We start from the raw sequence: 15,003 nt of genomic DNA on the forward strand, positions 1-15,003 counted from the left end.
GGGAGATAGGGTGGGATCCAAATGAAGTTTTTATTATTATTATTATTATTATTATTATTATTATTATTATTATTATTTTATTATGACACAGCAAACAAGTTAGATATGCTGGATTTTGTATCACAAAATCACAAGTCGAACACTTCCCAAGTGTCTAGGACTATGTGATGTATTTTCGGATGATGCGTGCAGATCCCAGTAGGGTGGCCTTTTGCAGTTGGCAGATCGTAATTTTGTCAATGTCTGTTGTTTCCAAATGCCGGCTGAGATCTTTTGGCACGGCACCCAGTGTGCCGATCACCACCGGGACCACCTGCACTGGTTTCTGCCAGAATATGATGATGATGATGATGATGATGATGATGATGATGATGATGATGATGATGATGATGATGATGATGATGATTAGGTCATTGTTGATGCCATATTGTTTTTGTTACCCCTGTTTTTCCACTTATAGAGCTAGTTTATTGTTTTTCTTTGAAATACGGTAAATATTCAAAAACATTTAACTTACTGATGCCTCAATTAATAAAATTTTATTGGTATCTATTTTTATTTTGAAATTTACCAGTAGCTGCTGGATTTCCCACCCTCAGCTTATACTCAAGTCAATAAGTTATCCCAGTTTTTTGTGGTAAAATTAGGTGCCTCGGATTATATTCGGGTCGGCTTATACTCAAGTATATACAGTGTGTGTGTGTGTGTGTGTGTGTATGGCTGGAGTTACACTTTAAAATGAACCTATTCTGACTGACATACACATTCAACTTAAGAGCAGACCTACAGAACCTATCTTGTTCAGGGACTGAACAGGGACTGCCTGTAGTGACAACCCCCCCCCCCCCTTGGAAAACTTGGCTCAACTCTTCCATGTGTCATTATAAGACCTATACCTTAGCTCTTATTGAAATAGGAACCACCCGAGCTTAGTCCTTTCCAGGAGATCTAAAAGAAACACCAGACTTCTTTACACTCTCCACTTTTCCAGATTTACTAACATGATCAGTGATATAGCTTTGCCATTATAATTGTGACATCACTTTGAGGCCTTGTGTCAAAATGGAATTACAGCTGTACCCAGCTCTTTAGGTACTATTTGGAGTATAGTTGGTATCTTTCAAACACATGTAAATCTATAATGATTTCACCAGACCTTTTGCCTTGAGTCTCCTGAAACATGCCACAGGTCTTAGGCAACTGTGGAAGCACACCAAGTTTGTATCCATCAACAGTATGAGTAAATATAGATACCAAGTGGTGATGGTCAGTTGGCATACAGGCTGCCAGGAGCTTATTTTTCTTAGTTCCATCATCTCTCTCTGTGTATATCTACCTCTCCAAATTCCTCTTTTTCTTAATCATGTCCTCAGTGCATCACATATATGGGTCTGCACCTGTGCAAATACATTGTTCAGAATCTTCTAGCTAGCTGAGATTCTGTACAGCGTCTTTTTGCAGGCACAGACCCACACATCTGAATGCACAGATGTCCACTTGAAGAACACCAGTTACAGATAAGCAACCTGCTTGTCTTACTGTGTTGTTTTCTGAAGGAGTGTCTTGCTTTGTAATGCCCAGAATCATAGACCAGAGTCTAACTGGAAGAATAGATGAATACTTGATCTTACTGAGCAAAACATGAAAAAGGACACGAAATACTAGGGAGCTTGTCTCAGGGCACATATATATGCCCTATAATCTTAGGCTGGTCTGGGGTATGTATATTCTGTCACAGACCTGAAGACAGCTACATGAGGGTGTCATAGGCCTAATCCTTCCCCTTTGGCCAAAATGCAGGGCTGCTCTGGTGTGTTGCTGAAACTCAGAATTTGCTGATTTTGCACAAGTGTTACGAACCAGAAGGCCCAGGACATCATTTTCACATCTAGGAGTATCGTCTTGTCCACATACGTGTTTGGGCTCATTGTAGATGTCCTTTTAGCGGTCAGCAGGAAAGAAAAAAGAAAAAAACAAGGTCTTGCCACAACAAAGAGAAAGAGGAAGAAGGAAAAAAAAGCTTTAAGTTTCTTGCAGTGTATGAGCCAATACGCTCTTACTCTTTAAACCTAAGTTTACAGAGTTTTCCAAGTAAATATTCATTGCTGATCTATATTGTGCTATATCATGCTTCTACTTGTTATTACAGAAGTTGGTGAAAAATCTGAAGTTTGGAAGAAGGGCATTTAAATTTTGTGTATTTTCTCCTATAGATCTCCTTAGATGGCTAAATGAATGATGCCTATGTGATTCTTCCTCTCTGTGATTTTACGCTAACTGCATGCAGTTTTGCCATGTTTTTCATTAATCTGCTGATTTTTTGTTTGTTTTCCTGAATAACTTCTTTTGCTTTCTTCCACTTACTTGGTTTTCTGCATGTTGTGTTCTGCAAACATTTCTGACAAAATGAAGGTTGCCAGTTGTTGGTTAATACTTGAAAATCTATAAGAGAACAGTATATGGAAATCTGATTTTTAAGCTTCCAAAGCTGTTTCTCTCTTATGCATTCAGAATATTATTTTTGGTTGACTTGCTCATTTATCATTCAGTCAGAATTTATCACCTATATGGATTTTTCAGAAAGGCACATTTCTAAAAATTGTTTGTGTGGTCAGTTTCACGTATGTTTCTTAGTAAATATTGGTTTATTTCTGCCTAATGTATTAAAATACCATTAGTCTACACAACATGATTTCTTTTAAGGATAAAGAAAAATAGGATGTTTATTGAAAAGAAATCTTTTTAGGAACAACATCTCGCACAGCCAAGCTGTTTCCTTAACTGAAGGTAGCCCTATTTATTTAAGCAAATAATTCCAAATATCACAGTGGAATTTACAATAATGTATGTTAAAATGCACAAAACATAGTAAATTGAATTAATAAAACCATCAAAGAGTGATAGAACTCTTTTATTGAATGTTCATCTATGTGTACCCCTTTATTCAAGACTGGTCTAGATTAGCAGTACTCTAGACCAATTCTGAGGACACCTACACTGCCTCCAATTTGCAGTAGTGGCAGGGTGGAGTCCAGACCAACCAGTGGGGTTGAAACTAGTTTATCCTCACTGGATGATCACCTTACTTTAAATGCCCATTGTTGTTGTTGGACTGCCACGGAGTCCCCATGACCAGGGAGAAAGAGGGGAGATTGAGCTCCATGGTCATCTGCAACAACAATAGGAGGTCAACACAGGCCAATTTGCCTCCTTTTCCCTATGTTGCTGAGTGCAAGAAAAAGGGATTGGTGGTGTTGTCTCATGTCAGCTTTTGGACTACTCCAAAATTTTGCAGAACTCCAGATCATTCTCTGACTTTGAATAGTACAGGTTTATCGTTTTTAACCCCACCCATTTAATCCCAGAATGTCATTTGGACATCTAGGAGTGACCTCTGGTCCAAATCAGGGTTTTAGGCCAGTGTAGAAAAGCCCTAAGATCCCTATAATTCATAGGGCGAACAGCTTGGGGATGGAGGTAGGGAAGCAATCGTTAAACACAGTTTGTGAATTAACCGAGGTTAACTGATCCCAATATCTTCTCAAATAATGCTATTGGGGATTAATGCTACACATCCATCTCGAGATCATCATTTGTGTTTAAAGTTGTAACTGTGAGGACCTGACTCAACCAGTTTAAAACAATGTTAAGTCCTATTGATTTCTTCTATAGAGATTTGATTCATGTTTAACTTTCCTATTGAAATCAATAAGCCATAAATGGTTCACTTCGCACCTGATTTTTTTTTTTTTAAAAAGCCTGCTCTACAAGGTATGTTTTGGAGTTGCATTGTAACATGTGTCTACCGCAATGGTTCTCAACCTGTTGGTCCCCAGGTGTTTTGGCCTACAACTCCCAGAAATCCCAGCCAGTTTACCAGCTGTTAGGATTTCTGGAAGTTGAAGATCAAAACATATGGGGATCCACAGGTTGACAATCACTGGTCTACCATAACTGCCCTAATGAGCAACTACAGAGGATTATTCAATTCTTTATTAGGATGGCCTCTTCTGAACCAGTACATTTGTATACTCTTTGATCTACTGTGTCAACACTGGATCTCAGCAGGCCGATAATATGAAATCCAATATCTTTGTTGCCTTGTGGTACAGTTCGCTTATAACTCAGAATGGGCATATTTGCACAAAATGCATAACATTTTTGTGTGGTATGCTTTATTTGAAGAAAATAAATCATTGTGATATTGTGCAGCTTGACATCCAAACAGATCCCTACTAACTCTATTTAGCATACTACATAATGGATATAAAGGTTTATTTCTGTGGAGCTTATGAGAAATTATATCCCATTTCCAGTGCACCCGAGGTATGATTTTATTACAGATAAAAGGGGAGGGGGAGAGCCTAGGACTGAGGAACATCTGTAAAATTTAAATTGGAGTATTTATTTCTCCTAGAATTACTAGATTTCATCAAAATCCATTTCTAAAAAAAATTCTGCGCATAGCTTAAAAAAAGTTTTCTATGTAGTGTTTTTTGTATATAAAATCTCACTGTCTCCATTTTCTGTTTTTAGCCCAGAGAGAAAGGTCGGATGCGTTTTCACAGACTACAGAATGTACAAATTGCACTTGATTATTTGAAAAGACGGCAGGTAAGATATTATACCCTAAGCATCTAAGTAAACAATTATTAATTGATAAGGAACAAATAACGTTTTCATGCCTTCATTTGTATAATTAAAATTAAGAACAAATTATTTCTCAGTGATGCTCTTTGAAGAAGGGGAATTTCAATAGTTTCATTGCCTAATTTGGCCCATCCTAAGATATGAGCCCCGGTGGCGAAGTGTGTTAAAGCACTGAGCTGCTGAACTTGCAGACCGAAAGGTCCCGGGAGCGGGGTGAGCAGCTGCTGTTAGCTCCAGGTCCTGCCAACCTAGCCATGTGAGTAGATCAATAGTTACCATTCTGGCGGAAAGGTAACGGAGCTCCATGCAGTCATGCTGGCCACATGACCTTGGAGGGGTCTACGGACAACGCCGGCTCTCTGGCGTAGAAATGGAGATGAGCACCAACCCCCAGAGTCAGACATGACTGGACTTAACGTCAGGGGAAACCTTTACCTTTTAAAGATATGAGCTGATATGACCTGATGGATTAATATTAATATTAATTCAAACACAGATTGGCTCTGACTTTAGCTTGAAACTTCTCCTTTTGTAATGGTCACATGGTTTTAATTTTTTAAATTTGATTTGGATACCAGCTTTTATTTGTGTTTTATGTTTGGTTTTTCTACATGGTGTATTATATGTGGCATTTAATTCTGCCATTGTGTAAGACCGCTCTGGTTCCACCTGGGGGAGAAGAGCGGTATATAAATAAAATAAATAAATAAATAATTTTTCATAATACAGTAGAGTCTCACTTATCCAACATAAATGGGCTGGCAGAATGTTGGATAAGTGAATATGTTGGATAATAAGGAGGGATTAAGGAAAAGCCTATTACACATCAAATTAGGTTATGATTTTACAAATTAAGCACCAAAACATCATGTTTAACAACAAATTTGACAGAAAAAGTAGTTCAATACGCAGTAATGCAATGTAGTAATTACTGTATTTACGAATTTAGCACCAAAATATCACGATGTATTGAAAACATTAATTACAAATCAGAACGTTGAATAAGTGAGACTCTACTGTATAACAATCACTAAGAATAATGTTTTTTTGTTAATGCTAGATATGTCAAGGACAGAACGCCACAAGATTCAAAGTAACAGAGTTTATTAGATTACAGAACTCAAAAATGCCCGTAAAAACACAAGGGCCAGGCAGTTTTTGCCTTTAGGAGCAAAAAGGGACAAAAGTAAATGTTCAAAAGATAAACCGGATTAAACCGGAGTTTAATCCGGGTAAAAACAAACTGCTTGCTTCAGCCTAGGTATTAACAGAACGAAAGCCAAGGAACAAAAGATACAAAGAATGCAACTAATTGGCAGCAGATTCCTCTCTGCTGCCAGCACTGTGCTTAGAGTAACTTGCGTCGCTCCCACACACACACAGTAGACAGGATCTCCAACACGAGCAATTCAGCCAAGGATTGTAGAAGTAGAGTAGACCAGTTCCGTTCCGTAGATCAAAGCCAGAAGCAGACGTTTGTAGTTTTTCCAAGTCCAAGAAGGGGGGAAGACAAGCCGTGGTCAGTTCAGTCCGGGTTCTCAAAGCAGGAGATGGCGTCCGTCAGAAAGACGACGGAAGGTCAAGCTAATAAGAGTAAGCACAGGTTTGCACAAACAAATGCCCACACAATCCCTCCCGCCGTCTGACCCTGGATTCCAATCAACTTACGTCTCAGCACAGGAAAGTACACAAGTCTTCAGGGAAGCGTCCCACACACACACGGATCCCAAGCGTTTGCCCAGATTACCTTGCCCGACGCAATTTGCAATTGCTCCCAAGCCCCATTTTATGCCAGTTACAAATCTTCATCACTGTCAGCTGTCCTCCTTAACCCGGGCGTTTCCTCATCACTTTCCTCGTCAGAGCTGGAACACCTCTGATTACGCCCAACAGCATCTCCAGCTGTGGATCCCGTCCCATCCCTCCAGCTAAGCCATGGGTCTAATCCTGAAGGTCCCCATTCATCTTCTGTCCCATCATGGCCAGTGGTACCCAATTCCTCCCTTACCCGAGTCCAATCCATCTCATCCTCCTCTGAGCTAACCAGCCCCTCCTCCATTCTCTCCGTAAACCCTTCGAAAGATTCCTCGTCAGATGGTGCTGCAAATATGTCTCGCAGTCTTTTTCTCTCTCGCTCCTCGAGAGTATCTGACTCTCGAGGAGTCTTACGCCCACGTCTGTCAGTAACAGAGCCATGAGGCTCAATCATAACACTATCCCCTCTCACAAAGGCCTCCTCCCCCGATGGCGGAGAAGTGGCAGTGATACCCTCCGCTATAGCACCACGACGACTAGAGGTATCAAGTTTCAACAGCGAACGATGAAAGACTGGATGGACCTTTAAACTAGACGGTAAACGCAAACGAAACGCAACAGAAGAAATCTTTTTAACGATAGGAAAGGGACCCAAATACCGAGGCGCAAACTTTCCCCCAGCCTGTTTAATATGTTTGGAAGATAACCACACCAAATCCCCTTCTTCCAACTCCTCCCCTGCCTGCCTGTGGCGGTCAGCCTGAGTCTTCTGCGTTGCCTTAGCTTCCAACAGTAAGCGACGGGCAACATCATGCAATGCAGCCATTTCCGTAGAGCGGTACACAGGGTCCGAAGAGACCACATTGGTCGACGGCGCCACACCTCCCCGTGGGTGAAAACCATAAGTTAGCTCAAACGGCGTATGCTGACTAGATGTGTGCACCGCATTGTTGTAAGCAAATTCCGCCACCGGTAGCCACTTCACCCAAGCCGTGGGTTGATCTAAACAAAAACAACGCAGATATTGCTCTAAGAGCCCATTAACCCGTTCCGACTGTCCATCCGTTTGCGGATGAAAGGCTGAAGAAACGTTTAACTTAGTCCCCAAGCACTCATGGAAATGTTTCCAAAAGCGTGACACAAATTGCGGAGCCCTATCTGAAATAATCACCTCGGGTGCTCCGTGCAAACGATAGATGTGCTTAGTAAATAGTAAGGCCAACGTAGGGGCCGCCGGAATGGTTGAACAAGGAATAAAATGAGCCAGTTTACTAAATAAATCCACCACCACCCAAATACAAGTATAACCCCCAGACTTAGGCAAATCTGAAATAAAATCCATGGAAATAATTTGCCATGGCCTGTCCGGAACAGGTAAAGACGACAACAACCCTCTAGGGCGCCCAACAGGCGTCTTACTCTGCTGGCAAACGGCGCAGCTGTCACAAAAGCGCAGAATGTCTTGCCGCATCTTTGGCCACCAATAGCTCCTGGTAATGAGCTGCACGGTCTTGAATCTGCCAAAGTGCCCAGCCATGGGTTCGTCATGGTGGGCTCTAATCACCTCCAACCTGAGGGCCCCCACTGGTACGTAGACCTGCCCCCTGCGTACCAATACTCCGTCTTGATCTTGTAGATGCGGCAGTATGGTACGGTTACCTGCTGAGAGCAGCATCAGTTGCTCCTGTGTCCACACATCATCCCTCTGAGCCTCAAGGATCTGGTCATGTAACCCGAGCTCATTATCTACAACACACAGAGAGGCAGTAGGCAAGATGGTCTGACATACAACCTGCTCATTGGTCTTAAACTCCGGCTTGCGGGATAAAGCATCGGCCCGCAAGTTTGCCTTCCCCTCTACGAACTGCACCTTGAAGTTAAACCTGGAGAAGAACAAAGCCCATCGGATTTGACGCTGGTTTAACTTCTTTGCTGTTTGCAAGTGCTCTAAGTTCTTGTGATCAGATCTGACCACGATCTGGTGCCGTGCCCCTTCAAGCCAGTGCCGCCACACCTCAAACGCCACCTTAATCGCCAACAACTCCTTCTCCCATATGGTATAGTTCTGCTCGAAGGGTGTTAGTTGCCGTGAGTAAAATCCACAGGGACGCAAGGTCCCTGAGGAATCCTTCTGAGACAATACAGCCCCCAACGCGTAGCTAGAAGCGTCCGCTTCTACCACGAACGGTTTGTCAACATCAGGATGGGTTAGTATGTTGTCCGATTGAAAACTAGACTTAAGTTGTAGAAACGCCTCGTGAGCTTCCCGCCCCCACACAAATGGCTGTTTCTTGCGCAGAAGCTGCGTCAAAGGTACCGTGAGCTTTGCAAAATTCGGAATAAACTCCCGGTAGTAATTAGCAAAACCTAAGAACCTTTGTACATCCTTCTTAGTTTTCAGCTCCTGCCATGAGTTGACGGCGTCAACCTTATGTGGGTCCATTTTAAGTTCCCTACCTGACACTACATGACCTAGGAACTCCACTTCAGGCACATGAAAGACGCATTTGGAAGCCTTGGCGAAAAGCCCATTAGCCCGCAGTCGGTGCAGAACCTGCTTGACATGTTGACGATGTTCTTTCTCGTCCTTAGAAAAAATCAAGATATCATCCAAATAAATCACTAAAAATTGGTCAATTAGGTCCCTGAACACATCGTTCATGAACCTCTGGAAGACCGCAGGAGCATTACAAAGCCCAAAAGGCATGACTCGGAACTCGTGGCATCCGAAACACGTGTTAAATGCCGTCTTCCATTCATCCCCTTCCCGTATACGGATTAAGTTATAGGCCCCCCGCAGGTCAAGCTTGGTAAAGACCTTAGCCCCTTGCACCCTTGATAACAGTTCCGAGATTAAAGGGAGCGGGTACCTATCCCGAATGGTGTATTTGTTTAGGATCCGATAGTCGCAGACCAGCCTAAGTTCCCCAGTCTTTTTGGCTACAAAGAATACTGGTGCCGCAGTTGGAGAACTAGATGGGCGAATAAACCCCTTGGCTAAATTTTCATCTAAAAACTCCCGCAAAGCTTGCCTTTCCGGTACAGTCAAGGCATACAGCCTCCCTGCTGGCAGTTTCGCACCTTCTGCCAACTTGATGGCGCAATCATATGGCCTGTGCGGTGGTAATTTGTCCGCTTCTCTTTTACAAAATACATCAGAGAACTCCCCATACTCAGCAGGCACTCCCTCCATATCAGCATGAGTAACGTTTAGAGTGCAACAATCCTGCCTCTTTAAGATCACTTTACGTGTTGCCCAATCCACTTGTGGGTTTACTACAGCTAGCCAATCCATCCCCAGGATCACATCATATCTAGGCAAGCTCGTAATATCCCACACAAACGTTCCCGTTACTCCCTGCACCTCCCACGTTACTGCTGAGGTTTCCTGGTTAACCACCCCAGTCTCCAGCAGTCTCCCATCTGCTCCCTCCACCCACACGTCGCATGCCTTGCGCACTCTAGAAATGCCATGCTTCTTAGCAAACTCAATATCTACATAGGAGACCGTAGCTCCTGAGTCCAGCAGTGCCAGAGTAGAAACAAGTTCCCTTCCCCCAACAGATAATGTAATGGGTACGAAAACATGCTTCCTCCCCTCAGTTGACTGCTTGAGGAGCCCTAGTGCGTTGGACTCACGTCGCACTAGGGCTGGCCTTTTCCCGAAAGCTGGGAAGGTTTCACATTACAATTTTTGGCAAAATGCCCAGCATTCCCACAGTACAAACACAAGCCCAGCTGCCTCCTACGGCTCTTTTCCTCTGTAGACAGTTTTTTAAAGACCCCAAGCTCCATGGGCTCTTCCCCCATCACCACAGGTGCCCTGGTTACATGCATGGGTGGCGCACACATTGCTTTTGAGTGTTTACGAGCCTCGAACCTTGCGTCTAAACGCAGCACCTTAGCTACTAAGGCATCCCAGCTTTCAGCCGGCTCCAAGCGTGCTAATTCATCCTGGAGCATATCACTTAACCCGGCAGTAAATAAAAGCATGAATGCATTTTCCCCCCAATCCAGCTGGTGGCGATACAGGTTAAACTTATTTAAGTAATCCAAAACAGTCCCCTTTCCCTGTTTCAACCGATACAGAGCCCACCCAGCGTTCTCCGTGCGGAGAGGATCCCCAAAAGTATCAGTTAACAACTTTTTGAAATTATTCAAATTGTCCTTGACTGGGTCATTTCCCAAAATTAAATTAGTGGCCCATTGTCCTGCGGGACCGGTCAACAAACTCAAAATAAAAGCCACCTTACTAGTGTCAGTAGGAAAAGCATGAACACTGAGCTGAGAAAAATAAAGCTCCACTTGTGCCAAAAAGGTTGGCAACTTGCACCTGGTTCCGTCAAAGCGTTCAGGAGTCAAAACATGTCCTTTCACAGCAAAAGCTGTTTGGCTTACGGTAAAGGCCGTTTGCAATTGGTCTACTTTGGCTCTTAACTCATCCATCGTCTTCCTGACGGGTTTATTGCTGCAATAAACTTTTTATGGGCGTCGGGCAATCTGTCAAGGACAGAACGCCACAAGATTCAAAGTAACAGAGTTTATTAGATTACAGAACTCAAAAATGCCCGTAAAAACACAAGGGCCAGGCAGTTTTTGCCTTTAGGAGCAAAAAGGGACAAAAGTAAATGTTCAAAAGATAAACCGGATTAAACCGGAGTTTAATCCGGGTAAAAACAAACTGCTTGCTTCAGCCTAGGTATTAACAGAACGAAAGCCAAGGAACAAAAGATACAAAGAATGCAACTAATTGGCAGCAGATTCCTCTCTGCTGCCAGCACTGTGCTTAGAGTAACTTGCGTCGCTCCCACACACACACAGTAGACAGGATCTCCAACACGAGCAATTCAGCCAAGGATTGTAGAAGTAGAGTAGACCAGTTCCGTTCCGTAGATCAAAGCCAGAAGCAGACGTTTGTAGTTTTTCCAAGTCCAAGAAGGGGGGAAGACAAGCCGTGGTCAGTTCAGTCCGGGTTCTCAAAGCAGGAGATGGCGTCCGTCAGAAAGACGACGGAAGGTCAAGCTAATAAGAGTAAGCACAGGTTTGCACAAACAAATGCCCACACAATCCCTCCCGCCGTCTGACCCTGGATTCCAATCAACTTACGTCTCAGCACAGGAAAGTACACAAGTCTTCAGGGAAGCGTCCCACACACACACGGATCCCAAGCGTTTGCCCAGATTACCTTGCCCGACGCAATTTGCAATTGCTCCCAAGCCCCATTTTATGCCAGTTACAAATCTTCATCACTGTCAGCTGTCCTCCTTAACCCGGGCGTTTCCTCATCACTTTCCTCGTCAGAGCTGGAACACCTCTGATTACGCCCAACAGCATCTCCAGCTGTGGATCCCGTCCCATCCCTCCAGCTAAGCCATGGGTCTAATCCTGAAGGTCCCCATTCATCTTCTGTCCCATCATGGCCAGTGGTACCCAATTCCTCCCTTACCCGAGTCCAATCCATCTCATCCTCCTCTGAGCTAACCAGCCCCTCCTCCATTCTCTCCGTAAACCCTTCGAAAGATTCCTCGTCAGATGGTGCTGCAAATATGTCTCGCAGTCTTTTTCTCTCTCGCTCCTCGAGAGTATCTGACTCTCGAGGAGTCTTACGCCCACGTCTGTCAGTAACAGAGCCATGAGGCTCAATCATAACAAGATATTTGCTGCTTTAGGGGTACTTTGAAATTTGTACATTCATAATTTCCTTTAGTAAATAACTGCTTTTGAAATATACTAAGGTCCTCTCTCAATATTGTGGTCGATAATTTGCATAGGATTGTTTAACTAGATTTTCTTGAATGCTGATTCTATAGCATACAAAATATTGTATGTTTCTGATCTTTTCAGACAGAAAAGAAATTGGTAAACTAAGCAGGACACATAAGACCACCGATCTTTATTTTAGCACTAGCAAACTATTTGTGCAGAAATGAAGGTGGAATAAAATGAGAAAAATTTTTAATGATTACATGTTTAATAAGGCTGACCAATGGCCATATGGTGTGAAGGGAGCTTCTGATCTAAGGGCCATTTACCTTGCTCCCTGTTCCTAAAATATTCTTGCATGCAATCTGATCAGTGCCCTTTCAGTTCAGTTCTCTGTGTGTCTTCTAAAAGTACATCCTGTTATATTTACTGGGGTTTTCTTCAAGAAGCAAAGCAAAACAATACATACAAATCAATTAATTAAACACTATTAAAACACATTATAAAATTTAAAACATCTGTGTGATTGAAACCATTCATCCAGGACCTCGTGCTTAATCCTTGATTCAGACCATGTCCACTTAGGTGATTATTCATTGAATGCTTGGGCACACAACCATGTATTTAAAGCCTTTCTAAAGCCCAGAAGAGTCTGGGCTTGTCGGATGTTGCTAGGGAGGGTGTTCCACAGCTGGGGAGCCACCACCGAGAAAGCCCTGTCCCTCGTTCCCACCAGCCGTGCTTGCGAGGTCGGTGGGACCAAGAGCAGGGCCTCTCTGGATGATCTTAGAGTTCTAGATGGCCCATAAGAGGATATACGTTCGGACAAGTAAGTTGGGCCAGAATCGAAACCAGCACTTTGAATTGGGCTTGGTAGTATATAGATCCTTTACATCTCAATTTCCTCAGTTGATAAGTCTTGTCACAAAATGCCATAGCACAACACATACATTATATTAGGCATGGGCAAACTTTGGCCCTCCAGGTATTTTGGACTTCAGCTCCCACAATTCTTAAAAACTGGTAGGCTGTTAAGAATTGTAGGAATTGGAGTCCAAAACACCTGGAGGGCCAAAGTTCGCCCATGCCTGCATTGTATGCTATCCTTCTGCTTGAAATGAAGAATTCTTGTGTCATGGAATAAATAATGAAACTTTTTGTATTTCTTAATTGTTTCTGATGCAGAGTATAATTTCTGTAAAATGTAACTGAGATGAACATATGCTATTACAGATTAATTGCATCTTGAATAGACTATCCAGATAGATTTTATTTATCACCTAATACATCAGTATATTTCTTTCTCCAGAAAGTTATCATTTCAACTTAGTAATCAAATAATATGTAGTTCAAATTAACTTTATTCCCCAAAGTATTTTGAAAGCAGCAAAAAGTAAGCCATATGGAAGTTGTAAATACAACAGTGTTACCCATCTTTGGATTTTGAAGGATCAGAATACATTTTCAACTTGATCTGTTTTAATCCTTTTCCATTTTTTTCCATTCATGACAGGTGAAACTGGTGAACATTAGGAATGATGACATAACAGATGGAAATCCCAAATTGACTTTGGGATTAATATGGACCATAATTTTGCACTTTCAGGTAAGATGATTTGTCATCTTCAAAGCACTTTCAGTTTAGAACTCCTTTTCCCCTCCTAAAGACTCAATAATGGTATTTGCCAGATATGATCTCGAAAAGATTCCAGTAAAGAAGGTTGTAGAAGCTCTGCTTATCTCCATCTTATTATTGCCAGTACCGCTGCTGCTGCTTCTCTCTCCCAAATGTATCAATTTACCACTTTGTCCAGATAACCAATAATGCTGGATTATATCACAAGTGGGGTTTTTTTCATGTACATGGGGTTTTTATGTTTTCAAGATGAAAAAGAACTATCTTGCATCTATCTTCCACTATAGTTGAAAAAAGTAGATTTTGGCGTGAAATGATTCATGCATAAAACTCCAATATTTTAATGCAAAAACTTCTCTGTGAGAGTAATTTCTCCAAATACTTCTGGATCTATGATTTTTTGTTCTTTTTTGTTGTGTATCTTCAGGTCGTTGGCAATCCTACAATGAATTTATCATAAGGTTTTCTTGAATATAGGGTAAAAATACACGCAGAAATTCCCACCATTATGCTGTTTTTAACTAGCTTTCCCAAGTGTTGCAAAACCCAGTTTTCAGCAAGGATATAAATGATAACGAGGAGCCCCGGTGGCAAAGTGTGTTAAAGCGCTGAGCTGCTGAACTTGCAGACCGAAAGGTCCCAGGTTCAAATCCTGCAGCGGTTCCAGGTTCAAATCCTGTGAGCGGCTGCTGTTAGCTCCAGCTCCTGCCAACCTAGCAGTTTGAAAACATGCAAATGTGAGTAGATCAATAGGTACCGCTCCGGCGGGAAGATAACGGCGCTCCATGCAGGCATGCCGGCCACATGACCTTGGAGGTGTCTACGGACAACGCCAGCTCTTCGGCTTAGAAATGGAGATTAGCACCAACCCCCAGAGTCAGACATGACTGGACTTAACATCAGGGGAAACCTTTACCTTTTATAAATGATAACAAATATGCTTTCTATTCGTGTCTGTCTTGTACCCTGTTTTTTCTGGTTTTATTGGAACCTTAATCAGGAGACTTGACAACTGTGCTAAGCACTTAAATGCAACTATTATGTAGAACATAGAAGATCAATTTTTTGAGATATGCTGGCTGTTAAGGGTTATATGGGAGAATTATAGGGCACTTTCCTTCAAAATAGGCAACATTCGCTGTTATTTTCTCTGTGGAAATGTTGGTTGTGCTGGATCACTAGAGGGCACTAGAATGATGACACTGAATGTACTCTGAGAATTATATAAATCCTCCATCTAATCCTTACAGTATGTGGCA

The 15,003-nt window shown here is 42.5% G+C and overlaps 1 protein-coding gene across 19 annotated transcripts in view; it reads left to right on the forward strand.

Annotated features, from left to right (window-relative positions):
• Positions 1-15,003, forward strand: part of dst (dystonin) — a 448,648-nt gene that overhangs the window by 168,828 nt on the left and 264,817 nt on the right. For all 19 annotated transcript variants that reach the window (XM_062982326.1, XM_062982385.1, XM_062982334.1 and 16 more), the window contains 2 exons: positions 4,537-4,614; positions 13,622-13,714. In XM_062982326.1, the coding sequence (XP_062838396.1) occupies positions 4,537-4,614; positions 13,622-13,714 (171 nt within the window). The remainder of the gene's footprint in view (positions 1-4,536; positions 4,615-13,621; positions 13,715-15,003) is intronic.

The sequence above is a fragment of the Anolis carolinensis genome, chromosome 1 (genome assembly GCF_035594765.1).
Source record: "Anolis carolinensis isolate JA03-04 chromosome 1, rAnoCar3.1.pri, whole genome shotgun sequence".
In the NCBI taxonomy this organism is placed as follows: domain Eukaryota; kingdom Metazoa; phylum Chordata; class Lepidosauria; order Squamata; family Dactyloidae; genus Anolis; species Anolis carolinensis.